Below are 17,238 nucleotides of genomic sequence, written 5' to 3' on the forward strand. Positions count from 1 at the left end.
TGAGGCTACGAGTCTCAGAGGGCTGGGAAAAGTCCAGGGTCAGACATGACTCCAGCTGGGAATGAGACAGGAAGAAGCAGAAGAGGTGTGGAGAAAGCCAGTCAGCATGTAAATCCAGACTTCACGAAGGTCCGCCTTTTTGGCTTTTTAAGAGTTGGAAGGTCTGGTCCTGTGCTCTGGCTGGCCTGGGTCAGTGCTGGCTGCAGGCGTTCCCTGTCCCCACCACACTCCCTAGCCTTCTTACTCCCTCAGGCTGCCAGATGGGAGCCTGGGCAGAGTCCAGCCATGCCCCCAGGGCTCTGCCTCCGACACTGTGGGGCCTTCCTGCTTCTCCTTCCCCAGCCACCTCAGCGTGGCAAACGCCAAACGGAGGTGCCTGGGTGAAATGCTCAGCACGTCCTGGACGCAGACGCTGGCCTGCCCACCCCAGGGGACAGCAGGCCTCGGCGGGTGGTCTAGCTGTTACCACTACCGCCTATTGCAACGCTGGTGGTGGCGGCTGGCAGCGGCCCCAGCTGCTCCTCTGGGCTGGGGCTCCCAGCCGGCACACGGTCCCCAGGGGGCGCTGCGTCCTCAGGTCCGTGGCAGCAAAGGGAAAGTCGCTCCGGCCACGCGGGGCGCCGTTGCGCGTGGGGTGTTGCCCAGGAAGCCAGGTACTAGGGAGCCTTTCTTTAGCGCTCAGGCCAGGTCTGCGGGGGAGAAGCGCCCCCTGCCCGCGCCCACGTGCACCCCGAGGTAGCGCCAAGGCCATGGGAGTGAGGGTCTCGCTCGCCAGTCCCAGCCAGAGGGCTGGCGGGTTGCGCGGGCGCGTGGGGCAGGAGGGGTGCCGGCGCGCCTGGCCGTCGAGGCAGCGCGGAGGCGGGCACGCTGCGGAGGGCGGGCAGGAGGGAGGGCGGGCGGGGGCAGAGCTTATAAAGGCCCGCGGGTGGCGAGGGAGGGCGGGAGGCAGCCGCCAAGCGCCGTCCGCCCCTGCTGAGCCTCCGCGAGCCGCGGGGAGCCGCGCGTTGCGCTCGCCGCCCGGCAGGGCTATCCCGGGAGTGGACGCGGGCCCCGGACCGAGGAGGAGTGTGCGGAGGCGCTCGGGTCCCTGCCGACAAGCCTGGGGTCCCGGCCGCGAGGCGCGGCACGTGAGGCGACCCGCCCGGTGCACCATGGCGTGCCAAACGCGGATGCCCCGCGCCGCCCCTTAGCGCCTCGGCGGCCCAGCGACCCGGGGCCCGGCTCGCGGGTCCCCCGGGCATGGAGCGGCACGTGGTCGGCGCCGTGCTCTACTGGCTGCTGCTGCCCTTGGCGCTCCTGGCCGGTGAGTGGGGCGGGCGCGGAGAGCTCGGAGCGGAGACCGGCTACGTCCCGCGCTCCCCTTCCCAGCCCCGCCGCGAGCGAGGCCGGCGGGCGGGGGCTGTGCGCGGGCGGCGCGGAGATTGCCCTGGACGCGCGGCCCTCGGCGCCCGCATTCCAGAAGCATGAGAGCGCCGGGGCGGCCGGGGCGGCGCGGGCCGTCTCGCAGGGGGCCCGTCGGAGCGCCGGGCCGGGAGGATGGCAGCGGGGTGGCCACGGGGCAGCCCCGCGAGCGCCCCGGGAGAGTGCGGTTGGTTCCCCCGCCCGGGCATCAGGGAGCGCCCCCCCACCCAAGGGGATTGTTGCTCCCATGGGACGGGCTGGAGAGCCTGTGAGGGGGGCACAAATCTCTATTTCATGTTTGAAAAAAAAAGTACACGCAAACTTGCATCATGACTTCCTGCCCAATGTGGGAGAAGGCGGGCTTCCTGCCTGGAGCTGTTTAATCTGGAGCCTCCGGAGCAGAACTAACGTCTGTGCCCTGGGCGCGGCCCCCCACTCTTCCCTGCCAGTCCCCACGCCCTGCCGGCCGAGCTTAGGCCCAGGCTTTGGAAAAAGTAGTTCGGGTTCCTCCCTGCTCTTCGCTTCTCTTCTATGCCCTGGCTCACTCCGCGCGCGCTCTCTAGTGCGGCCCTGGGCTATGGGAGCGAATACCCTCAGGAGGCTCTGGCCCTACTATCCGAGCACAGGATCCCCAACCCTGGCACTAGTGTCGCCTCTTCCGGAAGCTCATCCTGTGCTTCGTGCTGTCAGGCCTCTCCTTCCGCCCCCCCTGCCCCCTGTGCCCTGGGCAGAGTGCCCAGGAGCTCATTCCATCCTTCACGCTGCCCCCAGCTCCCTCCACGTGGGCTGTCTGCTGGGTGTGAGCTGGAAGCACTCTGATTAAATTAATTTACGGAGCCATGGGAAGGTTTGCATTGGGTGCAAACGTCTGGCTGTTGGGTGGAAATATGTCAAGCCATGGTGGATGGGGTGTTTTTATTCTGAAAGCCTTTCCGGAGCCTCCTAACTCACTCCAGGTAGGCCTCGGCCAGCTTCTGTTATAGGTGAGGGCAGGCTCCCCGTGGGCCAGGAGTGTGGGAGAGCCACAGCAGCCTGCACTTTGGCTCCTAGACCTAGACAGACTGTGTTTTGATTTGTAGCAGAGAAAGGTGGTAAAACTTGGGAAATTTTTCAAGACAGGAATCGGTGAAAACACTGAGGTCGGAGAGGAGGGTTTGAGTCCTCCCTTGTGTGTGCAGGACAGCATGGGGTGTGCCTGGGAGCGTGCAGGGTGAGCAGAGGGCACAGACAAGCAGGACAGACGCAGCTCGAGGTCGGCTTAGAAGCTGGTGCCGTGAGGGGTCGGAGGGACAGGGAAGCTTCTCAAAGGTGCAGGCCCACCTGCCCTGCCCACAGCGCACCTGTATCCTCTCTGACCTGGCCCCTGGAGAGAAGGACAGAATCGGATGCTCAGACCTGCCGAGGTGGGGTCCCTCCTGAAGGGCACGTGTCCCCTAGGTGGTGAGTCTCCTTGCACAGGGGCGGCAGACTTCTCCTGCAGTGGCCAGGTAGTAAATATTTTCACATCATGAAATCTTCGGATATTTTTCCAACTATTAAAAAATGTAAAAACCACTCCTAGCTGTGGGCTGTGCCAAAACAAGTGGTGGAGCCAGGTTCGGCCCAGGGCCCGGAGTTTGTTGACCAAGGATTAGGCAGGGGTCCTGGCTTCTTTTCTGGGTCTTGGCGGCTCCTCATGTGGCCACGCGGAGAGGTCTCTTGTCCCTGGATGTGGAGGTGGCGCTAGTGCAGGGTTTCCACCTGGGTCATAGTGGAGTCACCTGGGGAGCTTGAGGACTAATTCTTTATACTTGTTGCTCAGTTTTGCTATAAACCTAACTGCCCCCCAAATAAAGCCTATTAATTTTTGAAAAGGCCTGATGCCCAGGCCACACCCCACACTGCTTCTGTGCCTGGTTGTGGGGCTTGGGCTTCAGTATTTTTTCTTAAGCTTTGAGGGAGGGTGATGTTGAGCCGAGCTGGCGGGTGATACCTGAGACTCTGTCCAGGGCGTGGGCAGCTCCCGTCCCTAGGGGCCCCTGGCTGTCCTGGTATCAAGGCTGGCTGCCCGGCTGGAGGTGGAATGTTCGCTCGGTTGTCTCCTGAGCTCCTCCTCTCTGACAAGCTCTGGAAATGGCTGTTTCTACAGTTTTGGAAGTAAGAGGTGGGTGCTAGGTAAGGCCTTCAGAGGATGTTAGTCAGACTTGTGCTGGCTCAGGCAGCAGTCATGGGGAGAGTTTGAATCATCCTGGGGTGCCCCTCGCCCCCACTCCACTCCCCACGTGGTGCAGGATTACTGCCCGAAAAGCCCAGCCTCCTCGTCATGATAGGCTCCCCGAGTCCCCCAGTGAAGGGTGGAGGCCTCAGCAGCTCACCTCTTGTCCCTGGAGCCATGGAGGTTCAGGACCCAACGCTGGAAGCTTCTAGAGAGATGTCAGGCAGGACATGTGTGATCCCCATAGAACAGGCCACACCTCATGACTTGACCTTACAGGGCAGCCAGAAACAAACCTGGTAGCAGAAAGGGAGGCGGTTAGAAGGCAGTCGTTGTATCACTGACTACGTGAAAGTGGAAATGCAGTGCATGGCTTCTGCCGGCCCCGAAGTCACGCCCACCACACACACGGGCGTCACTTGTACCAGATTGATTGTCACTGAGAAGTGTTACCATTTAGAATGGGACACTTCCTCCTTTTCATAGTGTCACTAGCACTGTCCCCAAACCCCTGTGAGGAGGGCAGGACATGGTCTTTTCTCTTCGCAATGAGAAAGGAGAGGCCTGGGCTTGGAGCCTTGTCAAGGTGTGGGAATTCATTTGCCGAGTAACCCCGGTGGGGGGCGGGGGGCAGGGGGGTGGAGACACACTGTGCTTGGCTTTCAGAGCAGCACAGATCCCAGGCCTGTCCCATTCAGAGGCCATGCTCTGCAGTGCCACTAGGAAGGAAAGCACCCAGACTGAGGACGTGGAGCTGGGGGCAGGTCCTGCTTTCCTCTGTGACCCTGGGGGAGAGACACAGCCTTGTGCTGCCCCAGGAGGACTGAGGTTTCTGGTTGACAGACTGAGGTGTGTGTGTGTTTGGGGGAGGCGCCAGGGTCTACCAGGAGCTGAGGATGGGTCACTTGTGGTCATCTGCAGGCCATGATGCTGCTGGCAGCCAGGCCACGGAGAGCCCAGGGCCCAGCCAGGAAGGGTCCTACAGAGGAAGTATTGTCTCTGGAGGTGGGAGGAGTGCCCAGTCTCGGGTCCTGGCCCCTGGGGCTGCTTCCTGGGCGGTGTCTCCCCGGTTCTGACTGGGCACTGAATTTGCTTTTAGTGCTCAAACATGGAGAAGGAGGAGAGGCCTTGGCTCCCTCTGCTCTGAGCACAGCCACTGCTTTCTGTGGTGGCTGGGACATGGGGCCAGCCCACCCGAGGGGCCACCACACCCTCCAGGGTCCGGGTAGCCTCCTCGTACAGGAAGCCACTCTTGACCACTCTGGTTCAGAAAAACACTTTTCCTTAGAATTCAACAAAATGTTGGGGTTTTTTTGCTATCTGTTTTAGAAAGATGTAAGCTTTTAAATGGCGATTTCCCCCTTCTGGTTGCCACCGTAATTTGGCCCTTCCTCGTGGTAAGGACCAAGCATCCTGAAATCAGTTGGTAAGGCAGCACATGTCTGCCGGGCAGTGGACCTTGTGGATGCCTGTCTCAAGCTTTCCCTCCAGGGGTGCAGTGTGGCTGGCGGCTCTGCCTCCAGCTTCCTGTCCCCTCACCCTGAGTCCCCTGGAGAGGGGGAGGGGCAGGACCACCTGCTCTACACTCTTGACCTTGGAACTCCTGTGAGTGTAGCCTGTTTTCTGGGTGAGGAACCTGGGGTTGGGAAGTTATTTCACTCACCCAAGACCACACAGGTAGGAAGGGAGGAAGCTGGGGATGAAATCTTTTCCTTCCTGGAGCAGGTGGTCCCATTCCTGCTGGCAGGATATCACCTGTGGGAGACCCAGGGTGGGAGACCCAGGGGTGGGAGGTCCTGGGGAGGACAGCGAGGGGAGGGAATGGAAGGGGCAGGGGAGGAGACTGGACAGATGGGGGAGGCTCCGCTGACTTGATTGGAGGGGTTTGTGGGCGATAGAAGCCTCTGTCCTGCTCTGAACTTGCCAGGCCTTTACCCCTCTCTCTCTGTGTCTCAGTTTCCTCAGCTGTAAGCGAGACAGTAAACACTTGAAGGCCACTCCCAGGCCTCTGATCTCTTGGTATCCAGGACTCTGGATGTGAGCAGAGGCAGGGCAGCCCCCGTGCACGGTCCTGGTGGGCCAGGAGCCCTAGAGCGTGTTCCCAGGTGCCAGCACGCTGGGCCCACATGCTGGTGGTCAGCAGCCAGGTGGGGCTTCCAAGGAGTAGAATGGAAGGAGTTGCCCACCACTGGGGTTCATGCACACAAGGCTGCCCAGCCAGTAGTGGGCAGGTCCCAGGAAGGGGGAGGTGAGGTCTCTGGCAGGCCCTGGGTATCCATAGCCCGGCCCTCAGCCAACACGCATTATGCCAAGTGGGCAGATTCCTGTGAGCTCGCATAGGACCTTTCCCTGAGTTTTTCTCGGTTCCATTCAAGCGTTCTCATCCAGATCTCGAGGGACTGAGCGCTGGGCAGGAGCCAGGGGCGAGTTCTGGTTCAAGGCCAATGGTGGTGACCGTGGGAGGGGCTAGGGGGCATCCTTCTCCATTTCTAACCAGGCTGTAGTTTCCTGGGTGCCCCAGCTCCTGGTGCTTTGGTTCTGTAAGTGCCTTTGCTGGGCTTATGCATGCAGCGGTGTGCTGAGCCAGATGGGCAAGAAACACAGTGCAACAAATTAGCCACACAAGGTGCAGTCCCCAACTACTGCCACATAAGACAGGGTCCCCAAATAGTGCCATACATAACAAGGTGCAGGCTGGGCATGGGGCTGGCAGGGCAGGGGGGAGGTGAACACCAGGCAAGGCCAGTCTGCTGGAGGGAGAGAAGCTGGCAGCCAGGCGGGATGGCAACTCCAGGCTTCCAGACCAGTGCAGCGCCCCCAGGTCAGGCTCTCTGTCTCTGGAAGGAGCCAAGTGGGTGGCCTGATGGGTGGGAGTGTGGGGGAGGGGGGGCGTTTTTTTCTAAGCTCAGAGCCTCTGGTGGTGGCCAGGTGGAGGTGGACAGGGGAAGGGCTGGCTAAGCGAGTGGACAGTGAGGGCCAGACTTGATCCCCTCCCCCGGGTTTTGATTTTTTTAATTCAGTTTTAATTATGTAAGTAATGGATAAATACTTTTAATAATAGTGAAATTTTAAATCAGATAGAATGGAATTCCTGTTTTAACCCGCTAGGCCTGTTTCTCCTTCACCTGCTCCTGGCCGGTGTGCTGGGGGCCCTGCAGGACCCATTGTGCTGGCGTGTCGGCTCTTTTGTCAGAGCGTAAACGTTGCCTGTGTGCTGCCTGCGGCCCGGGACTCGGCTTCCCCTCAGTCTTGCCCAGGTGGGCACCATGGTCTCTGTGCTCCCCCATCCGTGGGAGCGGAGTTGCTCCCAGGACTTTGGAATCACAGCAGTGCTGCCCCCTTTTGCTCCTGTATGTTTCTCGGGGGTGGAAATGGGACCAGGAGCTTCCCATTTTGTAGATGAACAGCCACAGGCTGAGACTGGGCAGCTTGGTCAGTCCTGGGGCAGGCTGCCCATCAGGGGGAGGTGAGAGCCGGCTGGGAGCAAAACGGGGCAGCGTCCGGGCCCAGACCAACACCCGGGTGACGCCAGGGCACCCTCAGGCTGACGTGCGTGGCCTCCTGCTTGCCTGCAGCCGTCTGGGGGCCTTTGCTCTGTGGGGTGGGTCCATTTTTTGGTGTGTTTTAATAACATAATTATAGGGAGTATTTTTAGGTTCCCTCTAACGGGCCAGCTGTTTACCAGGCTTCTATCTGTGCACTGTTTTCTCCGTAAGTATATATAGCCGAGGCCACTTCTCCTTCCTTGGGTTCAGGCTAAAGAGGGACCGTGGCCACCTCAGCCACTTCTTGTGGTTTCCTTTGCCAGCGAATGGGTGGCAGAGATGGGCTTAAGAGCCAGCCAGCAGGCGAGGGCTCGGGGCCATGCCTCCAGCCCAGGTCCATGAGCCACCAGGTGGGGAGGAGCTGGGTGCTGGGAGCTGAGGCTGGGGCGGGACATGCTTCCTCAGGCCCCTTCCAGGCGGCTCCCGGCTCAGCTCAGACCCACAATGTCCAGGTGTGCCAGCTAGACCTGTCCCTCCCCAAACTCTCCTTGCCCCACTCCCCCTGCCCTGTGAAGGCCTTCCTGTGGATCTGGGGGAAACAAAATAAAACTACCACATAAACAGATTCCTTGTGCCTGAGGAGCAACCAGAGGCTTGTGATTGTGGCCAGGACCAGAGGGCAGAGCCAGAGAGGGCCAGGTGAGGGCTCCCTGGCAGCGGGCCTCTGAGGAGTCCCACTGGCCTCAGACCTGGGTCTCAGTCTCACTTTGTGAAGCCACCAGCAGCTGTGACCTGTCGGCTGGGACTCCCATCATCTCAGCTCCTCCACGGAGCGGGTCCAGGTCTGCCTCCGTGTGGCATGGCTGCAATCTCCTCCCTCCTTCCTCACTTGATTTCTGTTCATAGTTAAAGCACCATTAAAACAACACATCATTATGACAACCTGAAACACGTTTTTATAAGGGGAATGAGATCATCCATTCACTACTCCTAACTAAGCTGTTGCCCCTCCTTTTCCTTCCTGGTGGCCGGGATAATAAGGACCACGGCAACCGGACGACACCTGAGCGCCAGGCTCCGTGCCACGTGCCTCTCGCCCCTCCTGGCGTTGCGGGAGTGCTCTCGTGCTGTCTCACAAAGGAGCAGGCCTCCCCGACTGCCCGCAGGCGTGAGTGTGCCCTGGCAACTTACAGTCCAGGCACAGTTTGGACCCGGTGTGCTAGTTGCCTCTCCATAAGGTCATCCTAGTACAGCAGCTCCCAGCCCCCATGACCTCCCTGCCCTCGGTCTCCATCTGCCGTGTGACCCGCCCGTGCCTGACCTCGCTCTGTCTCCTAACCCCGTGGAGTGGTCTGGCCTCTCCTCCAGCAGACTGGCCACTTGGCACAAACCTCTGCATCATTTTTCTAACTCGGTGTGCCTCGTCTCCCTACCGGCTCTGCACCCTCCGTTAACGTCCACTGCCGTTACACCCCAGGCTGGGACACACATCGGCCTCTTGGCCCTCCCTGCCCCAGGCTTCCGGCGCTGTATCCAGAATCGTCCCAAATGGCCTTCCTGAGACATCTGGGCAGCAGTTCCTCCACATACAGCCCTGAGACCTGCACACTGTGAAAGCCCTGCTCCTCAGCCTGGCACAGGCCCTCGATCATCTAGTCTTCGTTCAGAGTGAGCCCCCGACTTTCCTGCCTGCTGCCGTATCGGCACTCTGCGGTCAGTGAGCATGCTCACGTCCTCACAGGTGGGAGGTAGTGGCCTCGTCTCATGGATGAGGACTTGGGGGTGATGTCATGAAGGTAGGTGGTAGCTGGCACCAGGTCTGCCTGCCCCCAGAGCCAGGGTTCTTGCCGTTGACACTCCTGCTTCTCAGGAGCTCTGGCCCCTGTGCCTTCAACCTGTGGGTGTAATGGGTGACTCCCAGTTCCTTCCTCCGGCTGTGCCTCATCCCCCACAAGCACCCAGCTTCTTTCTTGCCCCCCAACATGCTGAATTTGTGTTTGCCTTGAGGCCCTGCCGGCTGTTCCCTTTGCCACCATCTTCCTGTGGCTGCCCCTCCTCCCTTCCAGCCACTGGGGCACTCTGCCACCTTTGTACACTGGCAAATGTGTTTGGAGAAGCTGCTTTAAGCCGGGTCCTGCTTTAAGCTTTGGGGATCCTGATAGTCCCCAGTGGAGGGCAGCTCTTAGTCCGTGCATTATGTTTTTAGCTGAGATAAGTGCCGGGATCCTGAGTGTCCTGTGTGGTGAGGTTTGACAGTTGAGTACGTGCATGCAACCACCTCCTCAAATGAGACGGGCACTTCTACTCCCAGAGCCCCCCATGCCCTCTCTGGTCGTCCCCCACGGCTCTGACTTCCTGTCACCCTAGGTCAGTTTTGGGGTCCAGGTTCAAGGGCCCACGAGGGCCATGTGCTGCTGTGTCTGGTGCCTTTGCTCATGCAGAGCTTCTGCAGTTGGCCCAGGCTGGCGGTGGTGCCTTCTTCTGTAGTTAGTGCTCCTCTGCTGTACCTGCACATCCGGTTACCCGTTCTGTTCTGGGCTGGAGATATGAGCGAGGTGGCTAGTCGTGTGTCTCTGTGGACACATGCCGAATGTCCTTCCCTCCCACACACCTGGGCGTGGGGTTGCTGAGTTCTCCGGGTGCCGTGGTTTCCGCTCCCTGCACGGGACGGGCTCCAGGGCTCACGCCCTCGCCAGTGCCTGGTGGTGTGCCTCTGATTTTAGCTGCTTTGTGGGCGTGAGATGATATCTTTAATCTGCATCACCCTGATGTTAATCACCTTTGATATCTTTTGTGACGAGGCTCAAAGTCTTTTACCCTCTTTTAAAAATTTGTTATTAGCCTTTTAATTTTTGACTCTTGGGAGTTTTTTTTTTTTAATATTTTTTATTGATTTCAGAGAGCAAGGGAGAGGGAGAGACAGAAACATCAACGATGAGAGTGAATCATTGATCGGCTGCCTCCTGCCTGCCCCCTACTGGGGACCGAGCCAGCAACCCAGTCATGTGCCCTTGACCGGAATCAAACCCGGGACCCTTCAGTCCACAGGCCAACACTCTATCCACTGAGCCAAACCCGCTCGTTCAGGAGTTCTTTATGGGTTCTAGGTTTTAGGCCTTTATCAGCTATATGCACTGGAAATATAGGGTGGGGCAAAAGTAGGTTTATAGTTGCAAATACACAGAACACAGTTTATTGTATTGTTTATTAATTACTGTATTATTTTCTATATAAACCACGGTAAACCTGCTTTTGCCCCAACCTATATTTTCCCCACCTGTGGCTTACCAACTCTAATCATTTCCTGAATGCTGTCTGTTTAATAGCAGGTGTTTTAATTGGAAGCCATTAGCTTGCGACGTGCTCTGGTTAGATGGCCAGCTCCCCGTGCCAGAGCATTGTGAGGCAGCTGCGGCCAGGTGCTGGGCACGGGGCCTCGCTCAGCGTTTCCTGGCTGGTGGGCCTGCCAATTTGGCTGGGCTGGTTCCCTCCCAAGCTTCCTGCCTTCACCTGTGCCCTCTGTTCGTCCCCCTCCCCGTCTCAGATCCTCTCCCAGGGCCTTTGTCCTGCTATTGTAGGGACCACCCTCGCTCACCCACCCTTGTCCCGGGTGTCATGGGCGTGGCTGGGACTCTTGCCCTGTTATCTTCAGCATGGCCTCCCCTGGGCCACCTGTTGGGTGAAGTGGGTTCCTTTCAGCCTCTGCAAAGTGATGGTCTGGGCCCCCCCCACCCCCCGTCCCCTGTGGTTCCCAGGGACTCATGGCCATCTTTGTGTGCTGCCTGCTTGTCCTTCTGACTGTTTCTCAGAAAAAAAACTCCGAGTCCAAGGATAGCAGTTTCAGGGCCTGCAGACACTATGCCCAGGTGCTTGGCGAGTGCACCTCCATCTGGCTCTGGCTTGTTTGATCCCCCAGGGAGCCGTGTGCAGCCCTGAAATGCTCCTGCATCTTCGCAGTAGATGAGCTGCCATGTGAGTTCTTGGGGCCTGTCCTTGTCAGGCGGCTCCCCCCTCCCTGGGGTCAGCACGGCATCTCCTGCTTCCTTTTCTGCCCTCCCAGGACCCAGTGGCGTAGCAAACACTCCTGTTTCTCCTCCACTTTGTGCGGAGAGGCACCCACTTGCTTCCCAGAGACCAGTGCCTGGGTAGGGTTTTCTCCACCCCTTGAGGTCCTGCCGGCCCCTCTTGGGCACACGCATGTCCTTGCTGATGTTATTATAGCATTGTCAGCCGGTCCTGAGGTCCTGGGCGGGGGGGGGGGGGGGGGGGCAGACATAGGCAGAGACTGGGATAGGCTCATTGCTCTCTGATGTTCAAACCGGCCCCACCAGCTGCTGAGCCCTGCCCGGGGACACTTCCTATCTGACTGCAGGAGCTGTGTCCCAGACCTTATCAGTGAGTGCAGACCTTCCCAGTCCGGAGAGGGGGCCAGGCTGGGCCCTAATCTCCGAAGATCAGGAGCAGGGTCTTGTCAGTGTTGGAGGGATGTGGGGGACCTGCTGGAGGTGCAGGTGAACCAGGGGCAGTGGCTTGAGGTCTCCTATGGGCCCAGGGTGGAGGCTGAGGGGACCCCCAGGGCAGCAGCCCCATTTTTCCAGGAGCTGACTGTGATCTGGCACCTGAGCTTGTCTGTGAGTTTGGCAACAACCTCTCCTGCCTCATTTTCCTCATCCTGGCAAATGGGCACATATGTGACCTCAGGAGAATGCGATTAGCACAGAAGCAAAGTATAGAGCATTGTCTGGCCTGGAGGTCACGCTGCGTGGGGTCCTGGATCTGGAGGGACCCTCTGGTGCCCTCTGCCTAAGAAAGCCAAAGGTCGCCAGGCTCTCTTCCTTCCCATGGAGGGGGTACCTACCTATCACCCCACTGCCCTTAGAGTCTGGGGGGCCTCCTGGTCGCTTTGTATCCCCGGGGTTGCAGGTGGAGACACTCCAGTTGGGGCAGAGAAGTGGGGCGCTGTCTCAATCCTTCCAGAGTGAGGTCCGGCTTACACAGAATAAACAAAGCCTACGCTTTCGGGAGACCACACACGGAGGGAGCCTGCTCCACTCCCAGACTGGCCACTGCCTGACCTCTGCCCACTCACCCCTTTTCTCAGAGCAGAGCCCCTCTTCTCCCTCCCTATCTCCTCCCTTGCCCCTAAACGGGGTGGGCAGTCCTTGCGTCCGTGGTTCCCTGTTTGGGCGTCCCCTTGTAGCTCTCCACTGTTGGACCCCCGTGCTGTCCCACTCTTGTCCCCTCCTCCTCCTCCTCAGGTCCCTGTCCTGGAGAGCAAGGAATGAAGACTGGAAGCCAAGAGTTATTTGCAAGGGCCACAGGGGGATGGGCCAGCTGGGAGGCGACCCCGGACCTTCTGGACCTTCCAGGGCTGAGGAAGGAGGCAGCCGGAGGAGTGATTAATTGCTGAAGCTTCTGGCTGGACAGGCTGCATCACATTCCAGAGCCTGAGAGACATTTCCAGGCACCCCCGGGGGCTGGGGGCCTGTGCATGCGACTGTCTTCCAGAGGCTGTGTCTTCAGGAGGCGCTGCCCGCGTGCCTGTGGGGCGTGGCCCTGTGCGGGAGGGCTGAGGGCTTTGGGGATGAAGTGACCTTGTTGGGGGACAGTGCTTCGGAAACATGCAGCCAGGGCAGTGTCAGGAGCTTGGCCTTTGCGCAGGGTGACTTTAAGGACGTGGGCGGGAGCTGCTGAAAGAAGTCAGCCCTCAGCGGAGGAGGAGGTGGCAGGGCACTGGAGCCATTTCATGGGGAACACCTGGGGCTGTGCTGCTTTTTACCCCTCCCCCTGGGGCAAGGGGCCTGGTGGTGTGAGCCAGCCTCCAGGGGACTCAGGTCCAGCATCTGTTTATGATGGTTACTTGCAACTTGAGGCTGGTTTCCTCATTGTACTGTGTTCTTAGCGGCAGCTCCTGCCAGGGGCCGAGCGGTAGGAACCCCGTGACTGTCTTAGGCACTGGGCAATGGGCACATCAATGGTTTCCTCACTTGCCACTGTGCAAAGGGCCCAGCTTCCTGCTGCTTTACCCAACGCTCAACACAGGCGAGAGGTTTCAGCCATGGACACAGATGCTGGACCTCGGGTCCCAGCTGTAGCGGGATGGTCATTCTGGTGGCCATGCAGGGAGTCAGGGCATTAAGTGTTTGATCGGAGTCACTGCTTGTGTCACTGCCTGTGCCGCTTCTGTGGACCCTTGCTCTGCCCCAGCCCGCTCTGTGCCAGGTGGAGAGTGGGGACCCTGTGGGGCAGCCTCATCCTGAGCAGGGAGGAAGAGCCTTTCCTCCACGCTCCCGGGTCCTTCCGCTGCTCTAATAGTTAAGTCGACATGAGACAGATTAACAAGAGAAAATAACCAAATTTAATGATACACATAAGCACGGGAACCCACGAACATGAGTCAGAGACAGAAAGGGAGATAAAGTATATAAGGCTCTGAGCTGGGGATGCGGTAAAGCACCTGGGGCTGTAGGGGGAGGAGGTCACTGCTGGATGATAAGAGCAGATGGTCAGTAATTAGAGGTCCGCCTGCCTATAGATAAGTCAGAGGTCATCCCCGAGCCCCCTCAGGTGGCTCAGTTGGTTGGAGTGTTGGGGACCTCCTGGTGGTCCGTGAGGTCTGAAGGGCTGGCGACCGCTGCCCTACACTAAAAGTTTGCGGGCTTGATTCCCGGTCAGGACACCTGCCTAGGTTGTGGGCTCCATCCCTAGGCGGTGTCTGTGTGGGAGGCAACCTATCAATGTTTCTCTCTCTCTCTCTCTCTCTCTCTCTCTCTCTCTCTCCCCCTCCCTCCCTCCCTCCTTCCCTCTCTCTCATCAATAAAAACATATCCTCAGGTAAGGATTTAAAAAAAATTTTTAAGGTTATCTCTGATAATCTATTATGGGCAAGGCCCCTAATTTAAATTCTCCTCAGTAGTTAAGAGGAGGCAGAAGTTTCTGTCAAGTCTGCAGGGTCTCACTTGCCTTTGCCTCAAAATAATCCACGTACCACAGAGGCACATCTTGGGGCTCATTCTGAACCCCTACAATGGTCACTGGGCACTCCAGGGTACGCCGTGTTGGGACTTAGGCTTGAGTGTGTACGTCTGTGTGCCCAGCAGCTGCTGGGCAGTGAGTCTCAGAACCAGTGGTTTAAGAGGCCTCATGCCTCCCTCTGCCTGCTGGGGGGTGGGGGGTTGAGTGCTCCCAGAGCAGAGGCTGTGGGATGGGAAGCTCCCAGCCAAGCTTCTTACCTCTTTCCCCTCCCACCTGACTCGGCTCCCAGTTCTCTCTCTGCTGCTGGGTGCCCTGGGGCGATCACTCAGCCTCTCTGGGCCTTGAACGTTCACCTGTAGAAGTGGAACAGAACCACCTTCTGTACTGTAGGCAGTCCTTCTGGAGCAGAGCGGGGCACAGAGCCTGCTCCGCCAGCCGCCCAGCACCAACAGCCACCCTTCCACCCATGGGGTCTTTCTGAGGCCACTTGCTTCAATGTCCACTTGTAAGATTAGCGCCTGCTCTGCTTGTCCTCGTGCCCTGGGCACCCCCTGCCAGGTGCTAGGGGTAGAAGGACCTTGCGAAGTCCACCTGAGTGAGAGGCGGGGCTGGTGCTGTCTCGTCCACGCCCTCGTGGCCTTTGCTGAAAATGTGATGACTAGCCTCTTAGTCACCCACCTCTCAGGGCCAGCAGGGCTGCGTCCCACGTCACGTCATCACGAAGCCTGGCCAAGATGCAGTTGCATGCCATGCACTGTTACCACGGAGCTCTTCCTCGCAGCCCTCGGGCATGGCGGTGGCCGCACCAGTGAAGAAGCTGAGGCGTAGAGCTGTTCAGCGGCTTGGTGACGTCCAGCCACCAAGGCAGAGGCTGGTTGTGGGGGTAGGGGGGCAGTGGACGGCTCTCAGCTTTAGGTAGAGTCTGCTGGTTCTGGCTGAGTCATGGGCTGCTGGGTGCTCCCACAGGACAGCAGCGAAGGCACTGAGAGGCCGACTTTGTGGGCTGCTGGCAGAGGGTCCTCCCCAGCCCGGCAGGAAGGGAGTGGCTCAGGCAGGCACACTCCGGCCCACAGCCTGGAGCCCTGGCTAGGGGTGGGGGGTGCCTGTGCTGGTGGCCACCTCTCCTGGTTCCTTAGTGTTGGCAGCTGGGGAGCATTTTGTCCTGCCCTCCCTGAGGAGGGACACCTGGCTCCACACCCAGGGGATCGTCTCCAGCTTTGGCTGGGAAGCTGCAGGGCAGAGGACAAGGCCTCACCAAGCAGCTCCCTGCTCCCAGGACAGGGTTGGGCATTGGCTGACGGAAAGAACAAGATGGGGGTGCCCTGTAAAACCCCCATTGGCCCCCTGCTGTTAGTGGGTCCCTGGCGGAGTGCCTGAGGGCAAGCCCTCCCTCTGCTTCCCATCCCCTCAGCCATGAAGTCCTCTTGTAGCCTCTTGGGGAAGCCGCTGAGTCAGCTGTGCTGGACGGATGAAGGTCACAGCTTAGAGGTGAAGCAAGTTCCAAGTCCCACAGCTGGAAAGGACCGGAGCCAGAGTCCGCTGTGGGGCCCACGGGGCCGGTCAGATCAGGGCCGGTGTGTGGTTGGTATCAGGGCAGAGAGGACCAGGGGACTCTTCACTGGGAATGGGTGTCAGGCTGACGCTGTGGGCTGACTGTGCTTGCAGGTTCCCACTCAGGCTCCCCAGGACCCGCCCAGATCGAGACTGTGAGGGTGGAATAGTCCAATTGGGCCAGCAGAGTGAGTGGGGAGGGACCCCAGCCAAGGGACTGGTGTCAGTGAGCATGTCTTCGTGTAGATGGGGGTGTCCCTGGCCTCAAGAATCTCTCCAAGTGAGAGGGACAACCTGGGAGGCGTTGGGAGCTGGTTTCTGCAGGCCCACTGGGCGCCTGGTGAATGCAGGAGATGCCAGGCCTTCCTGGCTCCCATTGTGGGCTCACCTGGCCCTTTTGTTTTCTGTCCCTCACGGGTCTCCCACCATCGGCTACAGCAGCTGGAAGAGGAGCCCAAGAACCACAGATCCTTGTGTTAGCAGGGACTCTGGGGAACACAGTGCAGCCAGGCCTGGGTCAGGGGCTAGCCCGCTGCCGCTTTCAGCCTCTGTCCTCATGTTGACTGGAGTCTGCAAGTTCCCAAAGGCTTGTCCCTGACCCGCAGGAGCAGGAGCAGGAGCAGGAGCAGGAGCAGGAGCGGCCTGGAAGGGTATCTGTGGTCACGGTGCAGTGGTGAGAAGGTGGGCGCGGGGCCTGACTCCAGTTCCAGGGCTCCATGGCTTTGGGCAGGTGGCTGTTTCTGAGCCTAGCCTTCAGCCGCCAGGATCGAGCATAGGCCCAGCCCCAGCCCCAGGTGGGGGACAGAAAGCACTCCTCATGTTCATGAAGAAAACAGCACCGATACGGTGGCAATGAGAATCAACTCTAATACCATCAGTGTGCCCCAGCCTTCTGCAGGGCATCAGAGGCAGGCAGGGTGAGCATCCTGTGTGACAGGCGAGGAAGCTGAGGCCCAGAGAGCCATGCAGCTCACAGCGGTGGGCCGTGCCTTTAGCCAAGGCTATTCTGACTCCAAAGCCCGAGTCCTGTGGCCACTAGGCCACCAGGTCCAGAAGCAGGTCCTCAAGACTGTGCCGTCGTGGGCAGCAGCCCCGAGGTGACAGGCTGCTTGGGGGCAGGGTCCAGCTGAGACTGGGGTGTGTGGGTGAGAGCCAGCCCGACCCTTGATGCTTGGAAGGGACCATCGATCGCTGACCTCCCTGGGGTAGAGCTCTGAGCCCTGCGTGGGATTAGCAGGAGAGGGCAGCTGGCTCTGCCACTCTGGACCAAGGGAGCCCTCCCACCTCTTGGGTCCCCTTCATCATGGCCTCCTGGGACCCTTGAGGATGTCTGCTGCTTGCTCTGCTGTTAGGAATTAGATTAGTTTTCCATAAAAACAGGATGTGGTGGGAGAGATGGCTGTGTCGGTCTTTTTTCTCACTCCTCTTTTTCCAGGAACTGAACGTATAGCTTTAGCCCGGACTGCCCTGTCCCCACCCGCTGCCTCTCCCAGGGTTCAGGGAACGTCGCTCTCTGCTCTTAAGTGGCTGCTTAATCAGCTTCTCCTCTCATCTGGGAGCTTATTCCATCATCAGGAGCCAGCATGCCGATGGTGGTTTTGTCTCTGGGCTGGGCATGGTGTGGAGGAGGGG

General features: G+C 59.3%; 1 protein-coding gene across 3 annotated transcripts in view; it reads left to right on the forward strand.

Annotated features, from left to right (window-relative positions):
• Positions 1 to 953: 953 nt before the first annotated feature.
• PIEZO1 (piezo type mechanosensitive ion channel component 1 (Er blood group)) overlaps positions 954 to 17,238 on the forward strand; it is a 59,951-nt gene continuing 43,666 nt past the window's right edge. For all 3 annotated transcript variants that reach the window (XM_070398636.1, XM_070398637.1, XM_070398638.1), the window contains exon 1: positions 954 to 1,303. In XM_070398636.1, the coding sequence (XP_070254737.1) occupies positions 1,240 to 1,303 (64 nt within the window). In that variant the 5' untranslated portion in view covers positions 954 to 1,239. The remainder of the gene's footprint in view (positions 1,304 to 17,238) is intronic.

This window comes from Myotis yumanensis, unplaced genomic scaffold (genome assembly GCF_028538775.1).
Source record: "Myotis yumanensis isolate MYYU_CA2020_CCGP unplaced genomic scaffold, mMyoYum1.0.hap1 SCAF_18, whole genome shotgun sequence".
In the NCBI taxonomy this organism is placed as follows: Eukaryota; Metazoa; Chordata; class Mammalia; order Chiroptera; family Vespertilionidae; genus Myotis; species Myotis yumanensis.